At 37.2% G+C, this 21,742-nt stretch overlaps 1 protein-coding gene across 6 annotated transcripts in view; it reads left to right on the top strand.

Moving 5' to 3' along the window:
- The window catches only part of SPHKAP (SPHK1 interactor, AKAP domain containing), a 168,826-nt gene that overhangs the window by 32,737 nt on the left and 114,347 nt on the right, over positions 1–21,742 (top strand). For all 6 annotated transcript variants that reach the window (XM_082689969.1, XM_082689970.1, XM_082689974.1 and 3 more), the window contains one exon: positions 3,482–3,587. In XM_082689969.1, coding sequence (XP_082546095.1) covers positions 3,482–3,587 — 106 coding nt within the window. The remainder of the gene's footprint in view (positions 1–3,481; positions 3,588–21,742) is intronic.

Consider the following 21,742-nt stretch of genomic DNA (forward strand, 5'->3'; position numbering starts at 1 on the left):
TGGGTGTTCTTCAAAGAAGAAACACCACATGCCAAAGATTTAAGGACCAATTGGAATGTGTATTTAATTTAACATGTCAGATGAATGATTCTCAAAGTTGAACAGACATGTGAATCCCCCAGGTTGAATGTTAACATGCAGATTCTGATTCAGTAATTCTAGGGAGAGACCTGAATTCCTGGGTACATAACCAGCTCCTAAGAGATAGCAATGCTGTTGGTTCCCAGACCAAACTTTGAGCAGCAGCATACTGACAACTTGATTTCCTGTAACAGGACACTTCTCTCTCTGGAGAAGTCACTGACTATTCCCTAAGCCATTGTCACTACTGATGGTGACCTACTTATTCGCACTGCATGAATCCTTGATGATTGCCCTGTGGTGATAACTCAGCACCTCATTCACATAAGATATTTTCTGTAAGGGAACCTACTTCTCATCCCTTAGTATTGTTAAAGTCACTACTTCAAACTCTACTTTTGTACCTTCTTTTCCACCTTGATCTACCTCCTCATTGAAACACATTTAGCAGTTTCACCATGAAACCGGCTGGAAAGGATGTGCTTAAGAAATATTGTCAACATTTGTCAAAATCAAAGAAAATGTCCTGGGGAAGAACTTGCAGCCTTCCTCATTAGGAGCAACTTATAAAGCTGTACTGTATCTTGACAGCAATTCTTTTAATGCCAATTTGTACTCATTTTAATAAATGCATGAGTCTCGTCTTGCTGTCTTTGTCTTACCCTGTAGCAGTCAATGTTCTGCTTCTCCAGAGACCCAGGAGAGCATCTTTGCAGATACTCTAAAAATTCCATCTCCCTCCCAAAGGCATGGGAACAGATTGGGCTGCATTATCGAGTTACTTACTGGGAACTCACACCCATGTCACATGGTCTAAAAGAGAATCATCCCTATGTATATTAGGCGTCACCAAATTGATTTTAATGTGTTTCTGGGGACTAGAAGTTGCTTTCGCTTTGAATATTGGTGCAGTGGTACTGTGTCAGCTTTATCAGATAATGCACTGATTTTACTCCAATATGAGACTACTACCCTGTTTAATTTTCATAACAATAGATAAAATAAATTAATTCATAAATAAATACACACATAGATGCAGATATATATTTAAAATCACTTCCTGTATTAGTGCTATACAAAATTAGCATTAGGACTAAGGAGTGAAACTTAGAGGCAAGCAACACTTTCAAGGTCTTTCCTCACCTTCATTTCCAGCTGGGATCTCAGAGTCATCTCAAAGGCAGTCGGGCTCTCATATCAAGGCATATGTGGGTAGACTTGTCATTTCGTCCTTCCACTAGATTAACACAGCAGTCCTTAAACTTTTTTATGCAGAAGATTACCATAGCACCTTGTCTACTTGCAGTCATATACAACGTGCTTTATGGGGAAACAAGGAATTTCCATGGGTGATCTTTTACTTTTTTCTGTGTTCCCATTAACCCTTGCTTTGGACCTAGGTAACTCTCCCCAGGGTAGATGTCATTCCCCTCTAGAGCAATCAGAGATTGGTGACGCTCTTTTCCTACACTGTTTTATATCAGATCTGTCTCAACCTCACTTCTCAGTTACTTTCTTCTCACTCTTAAGGTTGTGAGCCCTGTAAAGAGAAATGTGAGATGTCCTAACCCTGGAAAATATGATTTTCTTGACTCATGAGCCAAGTTATTGCAGACCCAAGTTAGCTTGGTTACCTTCCACACCTACCAATGATAAATGTTTGGCATTTGGGTAAAAGCGGAGCTGTCTTCAGGCCAGGAAAGCATTCACAGGGAATCTGGATTTGGGTGTGAGGGATAGTCACATTTAAGTGTCAGTTCAAAGTGACCAGCCCCACATTGTGAGACACCCATAAAATTAAGGCCATGGGCTCTCCATGATGTTTTGCAAGTGATTTCTTGTGCCAGAAAGGACCACAGACTTTACTCCCAACGTTCATTTAAAAATGAAGGGACAGACCCAGAGAGCAGGAAGCAGGAATCTGGAGCCAAGTACAAGCCTCCTTTCCTTTTTCCTTTCATGGCCTTTTCCTAGTTAAGCAAGGATTAACATGAGTGCACTCCTTTCACTTAAATTAGCTCACTTTAGTCCTCAAGGTAGCAATTACTCAGAAAATAATAAAGAAAATTTAAAGTAAAACAGATTTTGCGTGAATTAATCTGTGTAATTTTTAGCCAAAGCTGTAATCTGTTATATATACCATCCTTAGTCATTTAAAAAAAACATTCATAATAATTAATAATGTAAAAACTAATAGACTACATTTATGTATTTCTGACTTGTGTTTAATTCCAATGGAATGAAAATGGACTAATTTAGAACTTAAAACATGAGGGTTATATATTAGAAATGCATTAACTAATCTATTTGCTGTTTCTTTTAAGAGAAAATTATTAAATGTTGGCTTGATAATTATGTAAAGAATTATTAGATCATATTCCAAAAAATGTATTTTGAGGAGTTGTTCATATTCTACGTGGTCAAGAACAACAAAAATAAAATGTGTTACAGACTTCTTTTCCCGGGCTGCTTTCAGGATTTTCTCTTTGTCACTGAGACTTGTAAATTTTACTATTAGGTGACGGGGTGTGGGCCTATTCTTATTGATTTTGAGGGGCGAAAGAAAATGGGATTGGGAGGGAGACAAACCATAAGTGACTCTTAATCTCACAAAACAAACTGAGGGTTGCTGGGGGGAGGGGGTTTGGGAGAAGGGGGTGGGATTATGGACATTGGGGAGGGTATGTGCTTTGGTGAGTGCTGTGAAGTGTGTAAACCTGGTGATTCACAGACCTGTACCCCTGGGGATAAAAATATATGTTTATAAAAAATAAAAAATTAAAAAAAAATTCTTAGTATTCATGCTTTCAGAAGAGAGATATTTAGGAATCCATTAAATCCAGAGGGCTTTTGTATTATAATTCAACCAAATTCAAAATCTCCCAGCCATATCATGAAAAGTAGGATTGGCAATGATTTCAACTAGACATAGGGAGAAGGGATATAAGTATAGAGTTTTGGAGACAGAGAAGTTAAAGTAATGCTTCCAGCCAGAGAGATCTAAAGAGATGATGCGCCTTTTTGTAAAGCCCACATTCTTTTCATGGTAGTGCCCTGTCTCCTGATTAAAATTATGTTAATGTGACATTCAAAAAGCATTATTTGGCTTTTAAAACTGCTTGCTTAAGAAAAACTAGCAGGGCTGGAAGTCAGAAAGATACACCTGTGCACGTAAGCCGAGAGAAGTCACTGGATTACAGTGTCCTGTTCCCAAGAGAATAGCTCACATTGGTTCCACCAATTACGGGAACAAAGCCAACAGAAACAGTGTCAGCAGGATTTGCAGTTTCCGTGCACTCTGAAAAGCTGGCTTTTGCTAAAGCACATCATGTCTATTCTCTTCTGAATATGGAGTTGTCTCACCAGAATGTGTTCTCTTTTGTGTTTTGGGCACCAACAGCAACTTGGAGTCACCACTGATGTACGAGGTGTCAGCGGCACAGGAGGGCATTGCTAGCGGGTTCTTGAGAGGTGGCCTGGGGAGCTCCATCACAGCCTGTAAGAAGGTAACCTTGCCCTGTTGAACTTGACTGCTAGTGTAGTTTGACTCTCCAAGTACTTCTCCTAAAGCAGAAAACAACAACAACATCAAACACTGGAGTAACCCACAGTTTGCTTGGCAGGTTAACCTCTGATGCCACGAAAAATGTAATTCATGAGAATAATCAGAAAGCTCGAGAAATTCAGATAGGTAGGACTTGAAAGCTATAAGCCTCTGCTGTGGGTCCACCAAAGCTTCCACCTCTTCCCTTCACAAACTTGGCCATGGGTAACAGCTTCTCATTTCCTTTCATGCATCTCCTTTCAGAAAAATCTTCCCAGGCTTTGAGTGGCTCCCCTTATAGGAGACACCTAGGTCTGTACCTAAGAAACACTCCTGGCTATTCTTCTTCTGATACTTTCTTAAAGAGAAGGGAGTGCTTGGCTTATTTTATTATGAGACACAGAGTTACATTTCCTAGAATATAGACTTTAGAACTAATAGACAAGTCTTGCTTTAACATACTTGCCGAAAGTTGTCATTTGAACATTATAAATTCATCTACTTTGTTTTTCCAGTCAATCCAACCTAAGGCCCAGAAACTTAAAACATCTGCTTTCCCACCGGTAGCTTTTGTTACTATTTGCTGCAGAATTCCAGAGGAAGATGTGTTTAATCTCATCTAACATTAGATGAAATCACACTGCATTATTTAATTAATTATTTTAAAAAGGTTAAATGATTAAAAATACTCATGATTATAGGGGTATATACCCCTATAATATAGGGGTATATCAAGACAAATTCTCTTACCAAACATATTATATAGTGTGTATGTGTGTGTATGTAATTATGTATACATATTGTAACATCATGTATGCATAAGTATATTAATTGATTGATTACTATACCCAGTTAAGCAGTCTTATTTATCCTCTGCTTATGTGATTTTTATATAATTTTCAAGTACCAAAGAAAATGAAACACACATATCTGTGTTAGAGAAGATATGCTGTTTATAGAAAAGTAGCATTAAACATAATTTTACAAAAGTATTTGCATGCATATGTTCATAGCCAGATATAAAAATAAACTGGTCTAATCAGTTCAAGGCTCTAATGTTCATGTGTTGTATGATCTATTATTCATTCTCCTCTAATAAAATTCTTATAGTAGAGTCAGCGCTATAAATGTCCATTTTTAATGCAGAAAACTGAGGTAGTATAATTCAAAGTGATTTTGAGTTACTTATATAAAAGAGCTAAAACTGTAGGTCTTCAAGCCTTGGGGTATGTTCTATCAGCTCTGTAGCTCTAAATGATAGTCTTTATCAGATCTACACATTTCCCAAAGCTAAATGATTTTTCATTTATTTTAATTTTTAAATAACTCCATTTCTATTGATTAGAGTCCATGTGGTATTTAAATTAAGGATTGAAGCCAGACTGCTTGAATTTGACATCCAGTTCAATCATTACTAGTTGTGTTATCTTGAGCAAATTATCTTATCCCGTCATGCCTCAATTTGCTCATCTGAAAAAAGGAAGTAAAGGGTGAGGATTCCGTGAGCTGATAGATGTGAAATGTTTAGAATGGTGCCTGGCTTACCATAAGCACTCAAAATGAAGACTATCTATGTGTAACATTATTCTATAGCATAATTTGTTGATAAGTACATGGTGCCAGAAAATAATTCAATATACATACTGCCATGTTGAGAGAGTTAGCATTTTATGCTCTGTTACCTCGACTACATTTTTTTTTTCCTGGAAGAAAAAAAGTAATCATATTCACTTCTTAAAAATCATGTCTGGAAGCTACTGAATAGAGCTCTTTGGGGCTAATGTCTACTCAAAAAATAAAAACCCAAATGCAATCATTTATTATATATATATATATGTATATATATATACATGCAATCATTTATTTTATATATATGTATATATATATATGTGTATATACATGTATATACATGTATATATATACATACAGGTATTATATGTATATATACATAATGTACACATTATGTATATATACATATAATACCTGTATGTATATATCTATGTAGGTGTGTGTGTGTGTGTGTGTGTATGTATATGAATTTAAAGTTTTAAATATAATCGTACTCTTACCACAACCGTTTCTAGAAGTGTTAGCAGGTTAAACCATATGAAGTTTTCTTTTTACAGATTAAAAACGATCAATTATAGGCAAACTCATATGGCCTGGTACAAATACATTCAAAATTCTGTTAGATCTTGGGGAGAGATACAAGAATGCATGTATATTTATAGGCTAGTTTGGGTGATAATACTGGTTTCTCATGTGAAAAGTCAAACAGTAATTCATATGTGAGATAACTAGATAGTAATATCTGAAGATAGTCTCAATTATGGGAAAATGAGTATTGTGAGCATTTATAGTGAAGAACAGAGAGAAACTCTGGACCTGAAACAGACAACAACAATCTTCAGAAAGAGAATTGGATCTTAATTTGGGCTTCCAAGTATGATCGAAATTTGAATGAGTGAATTAGATTGATTATCCAACCTATTTTAGGAAGGGTTGCTACAAATTAATGCAGAAGTTAAAACCTTTGTGTCCTGGAATATTTTTCTAATGTTCAGAAGTACATGCCTTTCCTTTTAAATGTTCTCTTAAACTTACATAATAATTTCATTTAAAGAAAGTTTAGTAGTCTTCTGTGCCACATGTTATCTTCCACGTGGCTCTGATTGTTTTCCTACCCTTCAAAAGAGTAGTTCACTATTGTTTCCTTTTTTTTATATCTGGAACGGAGGCCCTCAATAAGAAGACACTGAATATTGAATAAGTTCATGCTTTTATTTTATTATTATATATTACTGCAAACTGATTTAAGTGATCATTGATCAATTTGAAAAAACAAATCTTGTTAATCACAGATAATGGGCCTGGGCAAGTGAGAATCTATAAATGCACATACAGTGTGTACTCAAAGAGACAAAAGACAAGGAGAGCTCTATCTTAGAAATAGCAAGGCTGTCCAGCTGAATTACCACAGTTCACAGTCAATCAACCTTCAGTAAGAGTACCATGGATAATTGAAATCTATTGGTAATTCCCCAAACTGATTTTATGTAATAGCCTCATCTTCTTCCCCATCAAACCTTCTTAATCAGAACTGACATATTGCTAAATTAACTGGTGGATGAAATAAAACAAGGTTCTGAAAGATAATGCACTAGTTGGATAATCAGCCTCTGAAAAATTGCAAATTGACTGAGTTTCTTTCCTGCGTGTCACATTGAATCTCCAAGGGTTTCAGGAATCCCACCCATGTGCAATTGCTTCATTTCCTCTTTGCTGTTGGGGAAATACAGTTGCTGGGAGCCACAGCTGTGAAAAAGCCATGGCATCAGGAAAAAGATTTGGGTGGACTTATTTGAAGAAGGAACTCCTTAAGGGACTGCCTTTCCCCAGAGCTAAGATGACTATACCACCTAGCCGTAGTTTACATGTATTGTCCTTGCATTTTGTTAATAGACCCCCTTTTGCTGTCAGAAATGGCACAGTAAGTCATAGGATTCTATAGAATGAGCTCAAGCTTCAGAACGATCCTTTCTCAGTCTTCTTCCCTTCCTCTAAATGCTAGGAAAGTTACCAGATAAATTCTCACTGAGGTAGTAGTGATTGTGTAGGTTAATAAAGTTGTGACAAAATGAAACCTGTTTTCACTTAATTCTGCTACTGCTGAACTAGTTCTGTTGCCCCCTCCCTTAACTTCCATTGGTAATTAATCCTATTGAACGTGGACTTGAATTCAGAATTCTCCAAGTCTTGAAGCTCCAAGCTTCAAGACACCATCAATCCATCCAAGTTGGAATGTGAGATCTCCTCTAGGTCACAGTAATTTACCGATCTCCAAACTCAAAGAAAGTCTTAATGTGTGCAATGTGATGGTCCAAAAATCATGTGTTTAAAAGGATGGGATTTCAAAATTTTACAGAAAAAAAAATGGGAGAGAAAGAGTAGCTGGTGGAGAGTGAATGCTAGAGCCCTGTGTGCTACCTCTTGAATCTTATCTCACATAGATCTTGTCTGATGTTACTTCTTCTCATAGGATTAGTCCTTCCTATAAGACCAATACGATCACTATTGTTAAACTGAATCATAGGGATTTTTCATTAAATGAGTTAAATGATAATAAATGTTATGGTTTTATATCTGTTAGACACAAAATGAAAAAAGCCTTTGTATTTTCTTTATTATAAATCAAAACCTCATCTCTAGGAGGCAGTAGGATGCCATAGTAAAAAAAAAAAAAAAAAAAAAAATGGACCTAGAATCTAAGGATCGAAGTAAGATTGCAGATTTCTCTTTTACTATGTGATCTTAGGCTAGTGACATAACTTCTCTGACTCAGATGTCTTAGGGTTGGTGTGATGTTTTTATACAAAAGAGTTTGGGGGGGACGCCTGGGTGGCTCAGTGGGTTAAAGCCTCTGCCTTCGGTTCAGGTCATGATTCCAGGGTCCTGGGATTGAGCCCCACATCGGGCTCCCTGCTCAGTGGGGGCCTGCTTCCCCCCCCCTCTCTGTCTGCCTATCTGTCTACTTGTGATCTCTATCAAATAAATAAAATCTTAAAAAAAAAAAAAGGTCTGGGTAAGTTCTTTAAAAAAAAGATTTATTTATTTGAGAGAGAGAGAACATGTGTGTGTGATTTGGGGGAGATGCAGAGGGAGAGGGAGGGAGAATCTTCAAGTCGACTCCCCACTGAGCACAGAGCCTAATGCAGGGCTCAATCTTTTGACCCATGATATGAGATCATAACTGAGCCAAAACCAAGAGTTGGATGCTTAATGGACCGAGCCACCCAGGTGCCCTGCTTTGTGTAAATTCTCAGTACACAGCTGATGCTCAGTAAATAAATGATCTTTACACAGAGCAGTATTTATTTATCTAGAATTTAAAAGCTAATCTGAGGTAGCATGCACTGCCCTCTCATTATGTTGAATCTCTGTTAGATTTTCTTCTGCTTTGAAAGCATCACACTCGATGTCACATTTTCATAGTAAGTGGACATTTTCAGTCCTTGCTTCACTTCATGGGACTAAAGATGTGCTCTTTAGGGTATCATGGAATCAAGTCTCTGAATAGGATTCATGTGATGAAAGAATTGTTGGGGAAAAATCAATCCCCAAATATTCTTCTCTTTTTATGACATGTTAATTAAATCCACATTAAACCCGGACCTACCAAAGGCAGCAGAGGGAAAAGACTTGAGTTTCCCAGAGGTGGGGTTTGATCTTCATAAGATACCTGATATTCTCTTTGAAATTTCAAGAACATTCTTTGCCATGACAGGCCTCTTTTAAACTGAGTTAAATTTGTTGTCAACAGTGGCACAGAAACCTCTGAAGGACTGTCAGAATGGATGTCCCTGGATGCTCCGTCTTACTCTGTAAAATACACTTTCATCTAAGCTCAGATCGTCTTGATGGCATGTAATTAACAAAACCAATTCAATTAATGCGTGTCGGCACAGACATATAAATGGGGAGGCTTTCTTGGGATCTGATCTCTATCTCCAAAGACGTTTTTATTAGTCAGAATTGTATTGCTCTGGGCCAAAGGCCCCATTAATACTTCTAGGAAACACATGATAGAAAATAGCTGTAATATTCTGTGCTTCTAGAAGCTGATTCTTTACCGGAAGGAAGGACTTTTAAAAAATGTAAATACATAAATAAAAGTTTAAGAATCAGCATAATTGGGCATATTCACTTTCTATAGAAGGAGGATACCAGGCTTTTCATCCTGGAGTATACAGTGCTTTTGTCTTCAGCAAAAACAGGCCCGAATCTTGCACATCTCTTGGCATGAAAGCAGCCCAATTCACACTGAGATGGAGGGGTGGGGCTTCATGTACTACACACGCGAGTTCCTTCTTCAGAAAATGCCAATTCAGTAATCTTCTGTGGGAGATTCTGTGTAAAACTATCAATTATGGCTTATGTTGTAGTTTGAATGTGATTTAGCTTCTCATTCCTACTTTGGAAGACGTCTGTTCACCTCTCTCTGTCTCCAGCAATTGCTCTGCTGTGCTTGAGATCCCAATAGGCTAGTCTTCTGTCCTCTACAACTTGGTTCCTTGAGTATCCTTTTTGCTATGTGTGAAGAACTCCTGGAACGAGCTTGCAGTGCCTTTATCTTTTCTTTTTTTTCCCCTTTCCTTTCTTTTCTTTTCTCTTCTTTTCTTTTCTATTTTTCTTTTACTTTTTTTTAACCAAAAAGTAGGACTCTGAAAACCCAAAATAGCTTAGAACATTTTGCGGAGTTGAGGATGATGCTGCATGATGGGAACTAGGCAAGTGATCTTTTTTTTTCCTGAATTCTTGCAGTTTCTCCAAACCTTTATAGTATGTATTAAATATCCCTGGTTAAAGGGGTCTAAAGTTTAAAAAAAAAAAAAAAACTCATATAGCATTCAAAAGTCTCCTCCTTTCTATTTTGGGGTGTTTAAAAAACACCTGCCATCCCTGCTCCCTACCACTTACCTTAAGGGTTACCCTCCTTCCAGTCTCCCAGACAAGCAGCCCTCTTGATTTTGGAGTCTGGAGTAAATGGTACATTCCTCAACAGCCCTAAGAGCTTCTGCTTTTCCTGTATCCTGTCACGTTTGCTATTCTGATTGAAATGCCCAATTGTCACTTCCGCAAGTGTCAGAGAAGGAAAGAAGGATACGACCTGGATAAATTTGAACCTTTGGCTCATGAATCCCTGAGAATGAGCCCCCTCATTTCTGTGTTCATATTTAGGAGACTTATCTCTGCGTTTCAAAAATGAGACCCAACATGAAAGACCCTTGTGAGAGCTCCTACTCTCCCGGATGGAGAGCATCCAAGAAACAGATGTCTTCCTTAGCAACTTATGTGTCCATCTGCTTACATCTTAGAAGGTTGACTTTTCCAGTAGCTTCTTCCAAGCAAGAGAAGAGTGAAGAAATGAGAATTGCCCCTTTCTTATAATTGCCAAAGGCTAAAGGCATGCATCTATCCTCAAATAATACATGACCATTAATTTCACTGTCCCTTTGACAATTGGTAAATTTTGCATTACCTATGCTTTGGAAGCCTATACAAAACAATCCAAAATCAATGATAAGTCCTGATGCATGTCATAGTTTCTGACAGGTGTGTTTTTCTTAAATTTTGCTTCTCCTAACATTAAAAATCACATTCCCCTTTCTGATTGTATCAACATTACTGCATTATACTGCTTCTAAGTAGCAATTAAATAGCAATCAGCTTTCCTCTATTTATACATCTAACTTTATTCTGTTTAAAACATTGCTGACCATTCATAAATTATACTATATTTGCATTTCCTGAGCCTATCTGTTTCTGTAACTCTTGCATTTCGTACTTGAGACTCAAACTCAGTTATCACTTTTATGCAGAAAAAGCTCTGATCAACTTTCAAAGCATTCTTCAGCCAGCTGACATCTGTGTGATGTGGCAGAAGTAAACAAGTATGGCTTGATATTTCTGAATTGTCCTCCATGCTCTTAGAGCATTCTGTGACTCCACAGAGATACAATGTGGTTTCCAGGAAACAAGTAATTGTGTAGCCCGAGAAAAGCAGGGAGAAATCCATACCTGTCCCTGAGGCTCTGTCTAGTTCACTGCTTGCCACATTAGGATGCACTCTGGCCCAGATCAACACACAGAGTCTCTAAATTACATACACGAGGATATGAATTTTGAAGAAGAGACCCCTTTTTGTTCATGAAAAAAATCTCCATTTTAGACTCAGACAGGTCCATCCATTTGTGACATTTGTCAGAGATGGACAGTCCATAAATCAGTTGGTTCCTTGTGTATTTATCAAAGGCAAGTTTAGTTAGACCAGGTACCTATTGCTAGAAGCAATAGGATAATGATTCTCCTGCTATGAAAATACAGTTTATCTAGAGATACGTTTATGATGAGGTAGGACAATGTTGTCTTCTTTCCTATCTCAGGGAATTAATTGCCTCCTACCTCCTGCACAGTAAAGACAGAGAAGGAGGTGCAGATCTTGTGCTTATCATTTCCTTTTTCAACCTTCCCAACCAACTATGATCTGGTGCTTTCTAGGCATTCCCTTCCTCAATAATGGAGGATTGTTTTATTCCAGGTCCTCCCTTATTTTCCAATGTTTTAAAAATATTTGTTAACCAAGAATTAGAGACTGATGACCAATCAAAAGCCTGTATTTGGGGTCTTAGACGCACAGTGGACTGAAGTTGAGTGTGCTCGGAATTGTGTGTGGGGAGTACAGGCTTATAAAGGCAAAAGCCACCAGGTCATGTAACTCATTTTGAAGGAATCGTGATTGGTGCTGACGAAGTTAAAGTGACTAATGTAGAATTGGCCACTTAGCCAATAGATGTTTCATTATTTCAGTCCAAAGCAGAAAGATGTATTTCAGGAGGTGGTCCAGTCACTATAGACAAAAAGTCAGATGTTTGTGGTGTTCCTAGAATCGAAACAAGAGAAGGCATAGCCCTACTTCCTCCATGCCCTCACCACCTTATTTTGAAAGGACGCTCTTAGCAATGCTTAGTTCATTTTGGAATCTTCTTTCATGTCATCAGTTACACGATTTCCAAAATGGCAGCAGTTGTCAGTGTTAAGAGGCAAGAACGCTTCACGTTCAACCAGCAGATAATCGTATTACAGACTATGTCCAAGGAATAATCAAACATGCCTTGGATAACAGTTTCTCCTATTTGTCAAAGGACACTAAGCAGACAAGAACTCAGGCAGCTAGCCACTAGAATCATCATTAAAAGGAAAATGTTATCTTAACATTTAATGAAACCTTGAGAGAAACTAAGACTAAACCACTGAGTTTTCTATGCTAGTTTCTTTTCTTTTTCTTTCACACAATTTGATTTTCAGTTTGTATACTGTCTCTTCTTAGATTCTCCATTTGCTTTAAGTAAGCATTATAGTTTCCCCATGAAAAAATGCAGACAATTATTTTCCATGGTGGAAACAAAAGATTTCAGAATTCTCAGAAAGTTTGCTAAAGCATAGATTAAATTAACATGAAATTACATGTGTAAAATTATACAGACCTCTGTATATATCTGTACAGATCTTCTGACCTCGTGTGTGTGTGTGGTGTGTGTGTGTGTGGTATGTGTGTGTTTGTGTGTGGTGTGTGTGGGGGGCTTTAAACTATTATAAAAATTTAAGCTAGCAGTTAAATAGTATTTAAGCCAATGAGTAAGCATTCCAAAATTATAATGAAATAATTTCATAGACTCTTAGAGTGTGTCGAGACAGTAAAGACAACATGGCCAAGCTCAGCAAGAACTCAGGCAGCTAGCCACTAGATTTCTTTTCAGTGAAAGCTGAAAGGTTCTTTCTCGTCACTTCTCCCCTGCTTACTCTGCATAACCATGATTGTGTGTCTGCTGTTTGTCCAATACAAGCAGTACACTCCTGCTTTGAGCCTTTGTTTTTGCTGATGTTCTCTGCCTGGGCTGCTTTTCCCCCAGACGGCCGTGTGCCTCATTTCATTCAGCTCTCTGCTCAGCGTCCCCCTCACCAAGGCCTGCCAGGAAATACTTTTCCACATAGCATCCCTTACTTCGTGATCCATTTCTCTGGCTTTATTTGTCTTTACAGTGCTTTTCATTCCCTTCCTCAATTTCTCTCTCTTTCTGTAATATTTATTTGACTATGGTCTGCCTTCCCCCAACAGCATGAGAACAACACAGTGTCTGTTTTGTCTTTATTCTTGCTTTGTTCACCCCTGATTGCCCAGGTAATTAAGCAGCACCTAGTAGATCCAGCAGGAGTGCCCCTCCTCCATGTCCTTGGTAGCATTATTTACAACAACCAAAATATGAAGTCAACTGAAGCGTGCATCCGTGGATGAATGGGTAAAGAAGAAGTAGCATATACACAATGGGATACTCCTTACCTATAGAAAGGAATGAAATCTTGCCTTTCACAACCACATGGATGGACCTCGACAGTATCAGGCTGCGTGAATAAATCAGACACAGAGAGACAAAATACTAACATAATGCTGCATCTCGGATAATTGTACTCTACACTTCATGTACATAGCAAACAGAGAGAGACATAAATGTTGAATATCTATGTAAATACTTTAGAAGCGTTTAACAGATATAATATCTTACTATGACATCACTTCCTGGACTGCCAGGTCTACACACTCTTAATTGGTTTCCCCATTGTATATAAGCATTTTATGAAAAAAAATTTAAATAGCAAAACAACAAAACAAGACTTAAAACCCCTCAAAGCCAGTATGTGCTCCACAAGTAGTTGTGAAGTGAACAAGTGAATGAATGAAAACTTACGGTGGGTGACATTACCTTTCTCTTAGAGATGGCATCCAAAGTTAGCATCAAATATAGTCTAGGGACATCTGGGTGGCTTAGCTGATTAAGCGTCTGCCTTCTGCTCAGTTCATGATCTCAGGGTCCTGGGATCCAACCCTGCTTCAGACTCCCTGCTCAGCGGGGAATCTGCTTCTTCCTCCCGCTCTAACCCGTTTCCCTGCTTGCTCTCTCTCAAATCAATAAATAAAATATTTTTTTAAAAAACTGAAGAGTAGGTAGTCTAATTTATGTGTTATGGTTTTATGAATATGGTTTGCACCAAGATAGAATCTAAATTAAGATTTTAATTTTAGAAGAAACTTAAAAAGGAAGAAAAATCATATCTTTACAAATTAAAAGGAAAATAAGTCGAGACAGAATAGCACTATGAACCTGGTAGAACATCTAAAATGAACTGAAAGCAGAAAATGACAACAGTAGATACTGTTGAGGATGTGGAGCAGTTGGGGCTCTCATACCTTGTTGGTGGAATGGAAAGTGGTAAATCCAGGTTAGAAACCAGTCTGTCTGTTTTTGGGTTTTTTTTTAATTATTTATTTAAATTCAGTTTAGTTAGCATATACTGTACTATTAGTTTCCGGGGTAGAATTTAATGATTCGTCAGTTTCAGATAACACCAGTGGTCATTACATCAAATGCCCTCCTTAATGCCCATCACCCAATTACACCAGCCCCCCACTGACCTGCCCTCCAGCAACCTTATTTGTTCCCTGTAGTTAAGAGTTTCCTATGGTTTGCCTCAATCTCTGTTTTCATCTTATTTTATTTTTCCTTCCCTTTCCCTGCGTTCATCAGTTTTGCTTCTTAAATTCCACGCACGAGTGAAATCAGGTGGTATTTGTCTTTCTCTGACTGACTTAAAAAGTTATCATATTACCTATTAACTTCATTCTTAGGTACTTACCCAAGGCAAGACAAAACCTTAATTTCTGACAAAAATCACTAGGCATATGTTTATAGAAGCTTTATTGATATTTACCAAAAAATAAAAATAGCCCAAATGGTCTTCACCTGGTAAATGTGTTTTATAAAAAAAAATCTGTCTACATACATACAGTGAAACGCCACCCCACATAAAAGGAAGAAAAAAATGCTAAACACACAACAATGTTGATGACTGTCAAACACATTAGGCCAAGTGAAAGAAACAAGTCACAAAAAGGTACATGCTACATGATTCCACCTACATGACATTCTAAAAAAGGCAACATTTTAGGGGATAGAAATCAAATCAATGGCTGCCAGAGACTGGGATTTAGGAAGCATTTGACTATAAGGAGCAGGAAGGAATTTGGGGAGATGGTGGAGCTGAAACGTTGTTCTTCATCTAGTCTAGGATGGTGGTGACACAATGATGTGTGCTTTTTAAAAACTCATAGAACTTTACAGGGCAGCTGGGTAGCTCAGCTGGTTAAGCATCTACCTTCCACTCAGGTCGTGATCCCAAGGTCCTGGGATCAAGCCCCACACTGGCTTCCTGCTCACTGGGGAGTCTACTTCTCCCTCTCCCACTCCCCCTGCTTGTGTTCCCTCTCTCTCTCCCTCTCTCTGTCAAATAAATAAATAAAATCTTAAATATTAATTAAAAAAAAAAACTTCAGAGAACTTTACACCAAAAGGGAGTGAATTATGTAGGATCATGATATCTCCATGAAAGGTTACCTCCAGGAGAGATGCCATTAATTAAACCACAGAGCACAGAGTTGACAACATCTATGAGCAGTTGCCTTCGTCTTAATCAGCTCTTTGCCATCTCTCCCACTTACTATGCAAATCTGACGGACCTGCTCACACTATAGCCTTCTTCTCTAAGAAACATTTAATTGCGTTTCTTAGAGTCTAGAACTCCAGTGGGGCCTGGAGATTCTTCTCGGAATGATGCCATAGCTCTTCCAATGGGCTTCTCTTGCTCCCTTTATTTTAGAGCTCTTGCTTTTTCTTTCTTCCATGAAAATCGTGTGTCACATTTGTAAGAACGATTTCTTTGAACCGTGGTTTCCAAAACGTTTTTTTGTATTACAACTTCTTTTAAAAATAGTGTTTGTTTGAAACTGTTGAATGAGCAGATGACCAGGGTTCCTTACCCTGGAACGGTCACCCAAGCCCCTGTTCACATTGATTGATGTCTTAAAATTCCAGCACCCTTAACTTCTCTGAGTCTCCTTGTTTGGAGGAGCAGATGAATCTCTGCTTTTGAAAAAAAAGAATCCATTTTTCTGATGGTATTTTTCAGTAAATTTTAAGCAGCATTCCATCATGAATCACAAGGCATACATTAGGAAATTTCCTCTCTTTTTTTTTTTTTTAGTTTAACATAATGTTTAATACATTTACATTAAGAACAAAAAATAGCATACAAAAAATTGTCATTTGTTTGCTTCAAATGAGTAAAAATTATAATGATTAAATCTAAGGAAATGAAATAGATGATGAATTCTCAAAATCTTCATTATAGTAATATTTAATTTCTCTACTTGGAAAAACTAAAGAAATTTTATTTGGCTTATAAGTATTAATATCTAACATATTAGAAATGAAAATATTTTTTATGAACTCCTATGAACACTAAAAAATAAGCCCATTATATTGACAATACTGAAAGATTAAAAAATATATTTTCTCCCAGAATAGTGATGAGTGGAAGCATTTTACATTTTTCCATTTTAAAAAATGTCTGGCTTGATAGAAATCTAAATTATTTTTTCTGTCTTTGTATTCAATCTGTTGATACGCTGTTTTGGTTGAAGTATGGGAAGAAATATGGCCTTTTACTTAAAAGGTAGTGGCATTCCAAAAGGCTTTTCACCCAACTGTGAATATTCTTTGTTCAAATACACACTGGACAAGTGGGATGGTATTTTTCTTGCTAATACACAAATAAGGGACAAGCAGGTTTTCCTTTCATTTTTTAGAGGATTAGTGGCCAAGTGCAATATGATATCACATCAATAAACTTTCTGTATTCTGCTTCATTTAAATCAGAAGTTCAATATGAAGTAAGTTTCAAGCATTTGTAAAGAGGCTACAGAAAACAGTAATAACTGAGCGATTGAAACAAATAAGGCAACCCTATGTTTGCACATAGGGTTAAGGACACTTTCCTGGTTCCCATAGGAAAGAGAAACTCAAAATGAAGCCTAACCAGTCATACTCAGTTAAGGAGACAAGTTTAAGAACTAGTGGAGGCCGTGGTAGCTAGAATTCATAAGGCAGAATACCAAAGAAAAGAAAGCTACACAGGGAAAGAGTTGCAGAAATTTGCCATAGGTCCCCTTGAATCTTTACAGAATACTGATGAGAAAATTCATGTGAGGATGATTCCTGAGCCTGGGAATGATTCACCAGAAACAGGTAGGCAGAAAAATCTCCGGAGTACACACAAGGCCCAGTATGCACACCAGCCAGTGGAAAAACCTTTTAGCGCATGGAAATTTCCTCTCTTAAAAGCTTTGGGGCTGCTTTACGTCTTTACACTTACAATTATCAGAAAATGAAATTTGATAATGTTTTGATAGCAGAGCACTACAAAAATGCAGATCATGCTCTAATTTAAAATTCTTTGTTACCTTGGCATAAAAACCTTAAGAGAAATAAAAGCCTTGCAGAAACATAAAATATCATTGTGTGCCTAGATTTAACTCTCAAATTTTCTTTGTATTGAATAAATCACTCACAGGTTTTCTTTCTGAAACACAATCACTGGAAAAGAAAATTACAAATATACATTACGTCAAGTACAAAATGTTCTGGTGCCAAACAACAAGCAGTTTCTTAGTATCAGCTATATATCAAGAGATAAGTGTGGAACACAAATAGAGTAAGATACTCATGCACCCACATCAGAATTGGAAGGAAAAGGCACACATGCACATTCTAAAATTCTGGTAGAAATATCGTTTTCATTATAGAGATTTCACCAGAAGAGGGAAACACTTGCTATGGGGAGAGGAGCCTTGGTTCAATTAGTTCTTGATGGTTGGGGAAGAACATTGATGGAAAAAAATCAGGGGGCAGATGAAAAGATATGAGGAAAACCCCATGCATCATAAAGACTGTGCTTTTTAGTAAACTGGTGGACTCTAGCAGGATATGTGCAGGAAAATAATTAGAGACAAAGCTTGGAAAATAGCTAAATTGGGTATAGGGCTATATCTTAAACATTGGAGCTTGATAAATGTCCATGAAATGATTAGCAGGTGGGAGCTGAATTAGGATCTGTCTATATGTATTTATATATATATTTAAATTCAATTAGCCAACATATAGTACACCATTAGTTTCAGGTGTAGAGTTCAGGGTTTAAGGCATTGCTTCAATGTGTCCAGGTTCCTAAGAGTTTATTTCTCTTTCCCCATTTCATATCAAAATAAATTTATATGAGCTGGATCTCTCTATAAGAAAGAGAAATTACTGAAAAACGGAGCAGACGGATCTTTATTATTTAGAATACCCGTTCATTTTTACGAGAATATGTGTCGTTATTACTTCAAGTTTGTGAACACACAGAATATTTATTATTAGCTCTTCATCTGAAATATATAAACCTGCAACTAAAAATAGCGGATAAATAAATGAGCTATAGAGAACCTGGTGAGTTTTTCTCTTTTCCCCCTCAGAAAGTGACTCTCTCAGCAGGGAGGTCATATTCATAAGGCTTCAAAAATCATTCGATTTTCAAGTATGTATTCTTCCTTCTAGCATTCCTGCGTCTCTAATTGTTTGTCTAAAAGCTCTTCACAGGTTAAAATTGCCTAACCTATGATGCTAAGTGGTTTATTGAGGCTGAATTTTTATTCTCTTTGCTTATTTGTCCTTTCATATATCTGGGAGCAGAGGAGGCAGGGGGAGGGCAAGCCGGAGGAGGAGGGGGAGCGTGACCTGCTGCTTAGTGTAGAAGTTACATGCCTTCAGATCACATGCATTCATTGCTTACAAAAACTGAGGCTGGAAGCTAGTGAGTGACTTAACCAAACAGTAGTCTTGGAACTGGGACTCAAACCTCCTTATCACTCAGAATGAGCCCTGAGAAAGAGATGAATAAACACATAGACTGGGATTCCTTAAAACACAAGGACAAGAAATTTCATATTTTACCAACTTACAAAGGAGCACCAGCAAATGGGGGCTTTGGATTTGGAGAGCCTGTCTCAAATCCTAGTTCACCACTAACTAGGTCAACTATTGACTCCTCTAAGCCCAGGAGAAGAGAATAATCATTGTTATGATAGCTAATGTTTATTGAGAACCTGCTATAGGTTCTCTTCTTTAAGCACATTACATATATGGGCCTTAAATTCTACCTTGTATGTCCAGAGGTTTAATTTAGGTACTATATATATTAGGGCCTTAGTCCAGAACATTCTCAGTAAATGTAGTATTATTTAGTCAATAGTTAAAGAATATAGGTATTATCTCTATTAATGAAATGTATAGGGCAACTTTATTTTCATTATTAACATAATCAAGTGAACTATTTCTTTAATTATGATGAATAAAACTCAATTTTTAAGGTTACATAGTGAGTGAAGACTTTCATCAAACAAAGTTCCTTCAAAATATTTCTTCTAAGGCACTGAAAGATTTAGGTTTCATTTTTAAATGCGACTTCTTTTCTCGGACATTTCTCTTTCCTCTGAACCAAAGATGTACCATAGAAAAGACACTCGGTATCCCAGGGATATGGAATAACCAAACAGGAAGTCTTTCTAGCATTTTCCACTGAGTAAGCAGATCCAAAAAGCTGTTTATTTTCCTCACGGCTAGCTAGGACAGAACAAGTTCTTTGCATATTTTCGGTTATTATTTACTTTAAAAATAGGTGCAAAAATACCCTTAAAGTAAAAGACTTGACAGATTCATTGTTCTGCCCTCATTTCTCTGTTAAAGAAGTTAAATGCAGGAGAAATCCAGCAAGTTAACCAGCTCTGGTCACATCAGCCTTGTCATGAGGCAGTATGTATCACAGCTGTGGGCATCTCACAGTGGGAGGTGTCAAGCTGAGGCCTTTGGGTGTCTCCATCTCTGCCTCTCAGTGTTTCACTAGGAAAACATGCCAACCCAGTTCCCACTTACTGAAAGACCTGAGTGACTTGTGTCTGAACTCTCTCCTCTTCCTGAGGCTGACCTTGGACCAAAATAGTTCATATGCTCTGATAAATGACAGTTGCTTTCATTTGTTGACATATTTTGTTGCAACCATAATTCCATGTTCTTTGAATATATAGAAATCAGAAGATGCCCAGTGCCTACTTTTTGAGGAGTGAGCTTTGCAATGACTAAGAAGTGATTATAGTTGAAGTGTTTATTATACTGCACAGTGAAGTATTATTAACTGGTATGTTCATTTGATGTCTCCCTTTTAAGTCTCTAACATTCTTATAGTTCAGAGTGAATGAAAGCTCTATTCTGAAACCATGGGTGTTGTAAATTTTAAAGATCACAGAAAGGCAAAGAGCAGAAGCATGACAATATGGGTTTCTTTCAGTGTTAACACAAATAGATGTAAAGCCATGTTTTGTTTTGTTTTGTTTTGTTTTGAGAAATTCCAATACAGGCCAAGTGGATTAATTTAAATATCATAATTTACATCACAAAATGTTTCTTCTCCTTAAAGAAAAATGTTACCTTAGGATGTCACTCATGAAAAATAGCCTTAAAATGGAGAACCACGGGGCACCTGCGTGACTCAGTTCGTGTCTGACTCATGATTTCAGCTCAGATCACCATTGCAGGATTATTAGATCGAACCCCACTTTCGGTTCCACACTAGGCATGGAGCCTGCTTAAGATTCTCTCTCTCCCTCTACACTTCCTGCTCATGCTCTCTATCTCTTTGGGAAAAAAAAAAAAAAAGAAAGTCCATGAGAAAGTATAGTTATAATAATAAATATGAGGTGTGCATAATGTTTGGGAAATATACCCCAAATTAGAATCATTTTGTATGGGTTATGGAGGACTGCATAATTAAATTATTTCACCTAAAGACCTTGGTACTTTTAAAACCAAATCCAAAGCCAGTTTCTGAACAACTTGGGTAAAAAACTCAAATCTCTCTGAGTCTCGAGATTTCACCTTCAAAATAACAATTTCTGTGAAGATCCTTATCTTTAAAAGAACTCCTACCTTGTAGCATTGCAATAAGGATTAAATTAAAAGGTAAAAAAAAAAAAAAAAAGACAAGTTTAACACATTTTCCAGCACACTCTAAACATACAAGAAAAAATCATAGCTGTAACTATTAATACTATAAAATGCAGAACCAAAATCAAACCTTAGATTAGAATATTTGCTAAGGACAATTTGTCTTCACAGATCTGAAATGCTTTCAAATCCACTAATTTCAAGTGAAAGCATTCAATTTTCTATTTTCCTTTGTAGTTCATTTCAAATAGCAATAGTGAAAAGCACGTATTAAGAGGATAACCTGCTATCTGCATGCCACAGTGTAAGACACTTGTCATCGCCCTGAATATTCAATGATCCCACCAGGTGAGTATTATTTTCTCCATCTGGAGGTCTGCAAACTGAAATCAGAATTGAAGTTAGCTGCCCAAGATTATTCTACCATTAATTACTAAACTAGGATTTCAACTTGGACCCCTCATACCCATGCTCAACTCTATTACATGCTGGAAGAGAAAGTGATTAGCAGTGAGGAGTGGGGTGGACCAAGTGCCTTTTTCTACTTTAAATAAAGTGAGTCTAGATCAATAGTTTTCAGTTTTGAGGGGGAGGGGATTGAAATTCCCTTACACTCTAAGAAAATTATTGA

Source organism: Mustela nivalis, assembly GCF_964662115.1.
Source record: "Mustela nivalis genome assembly, chromosome: 11".
Taxonomy (NCBI): Eukaryota; Metazoa; Chordata; class Mammalia; order Carnivora; family Mustelidae; genus Mustela; species Mustela nivalis.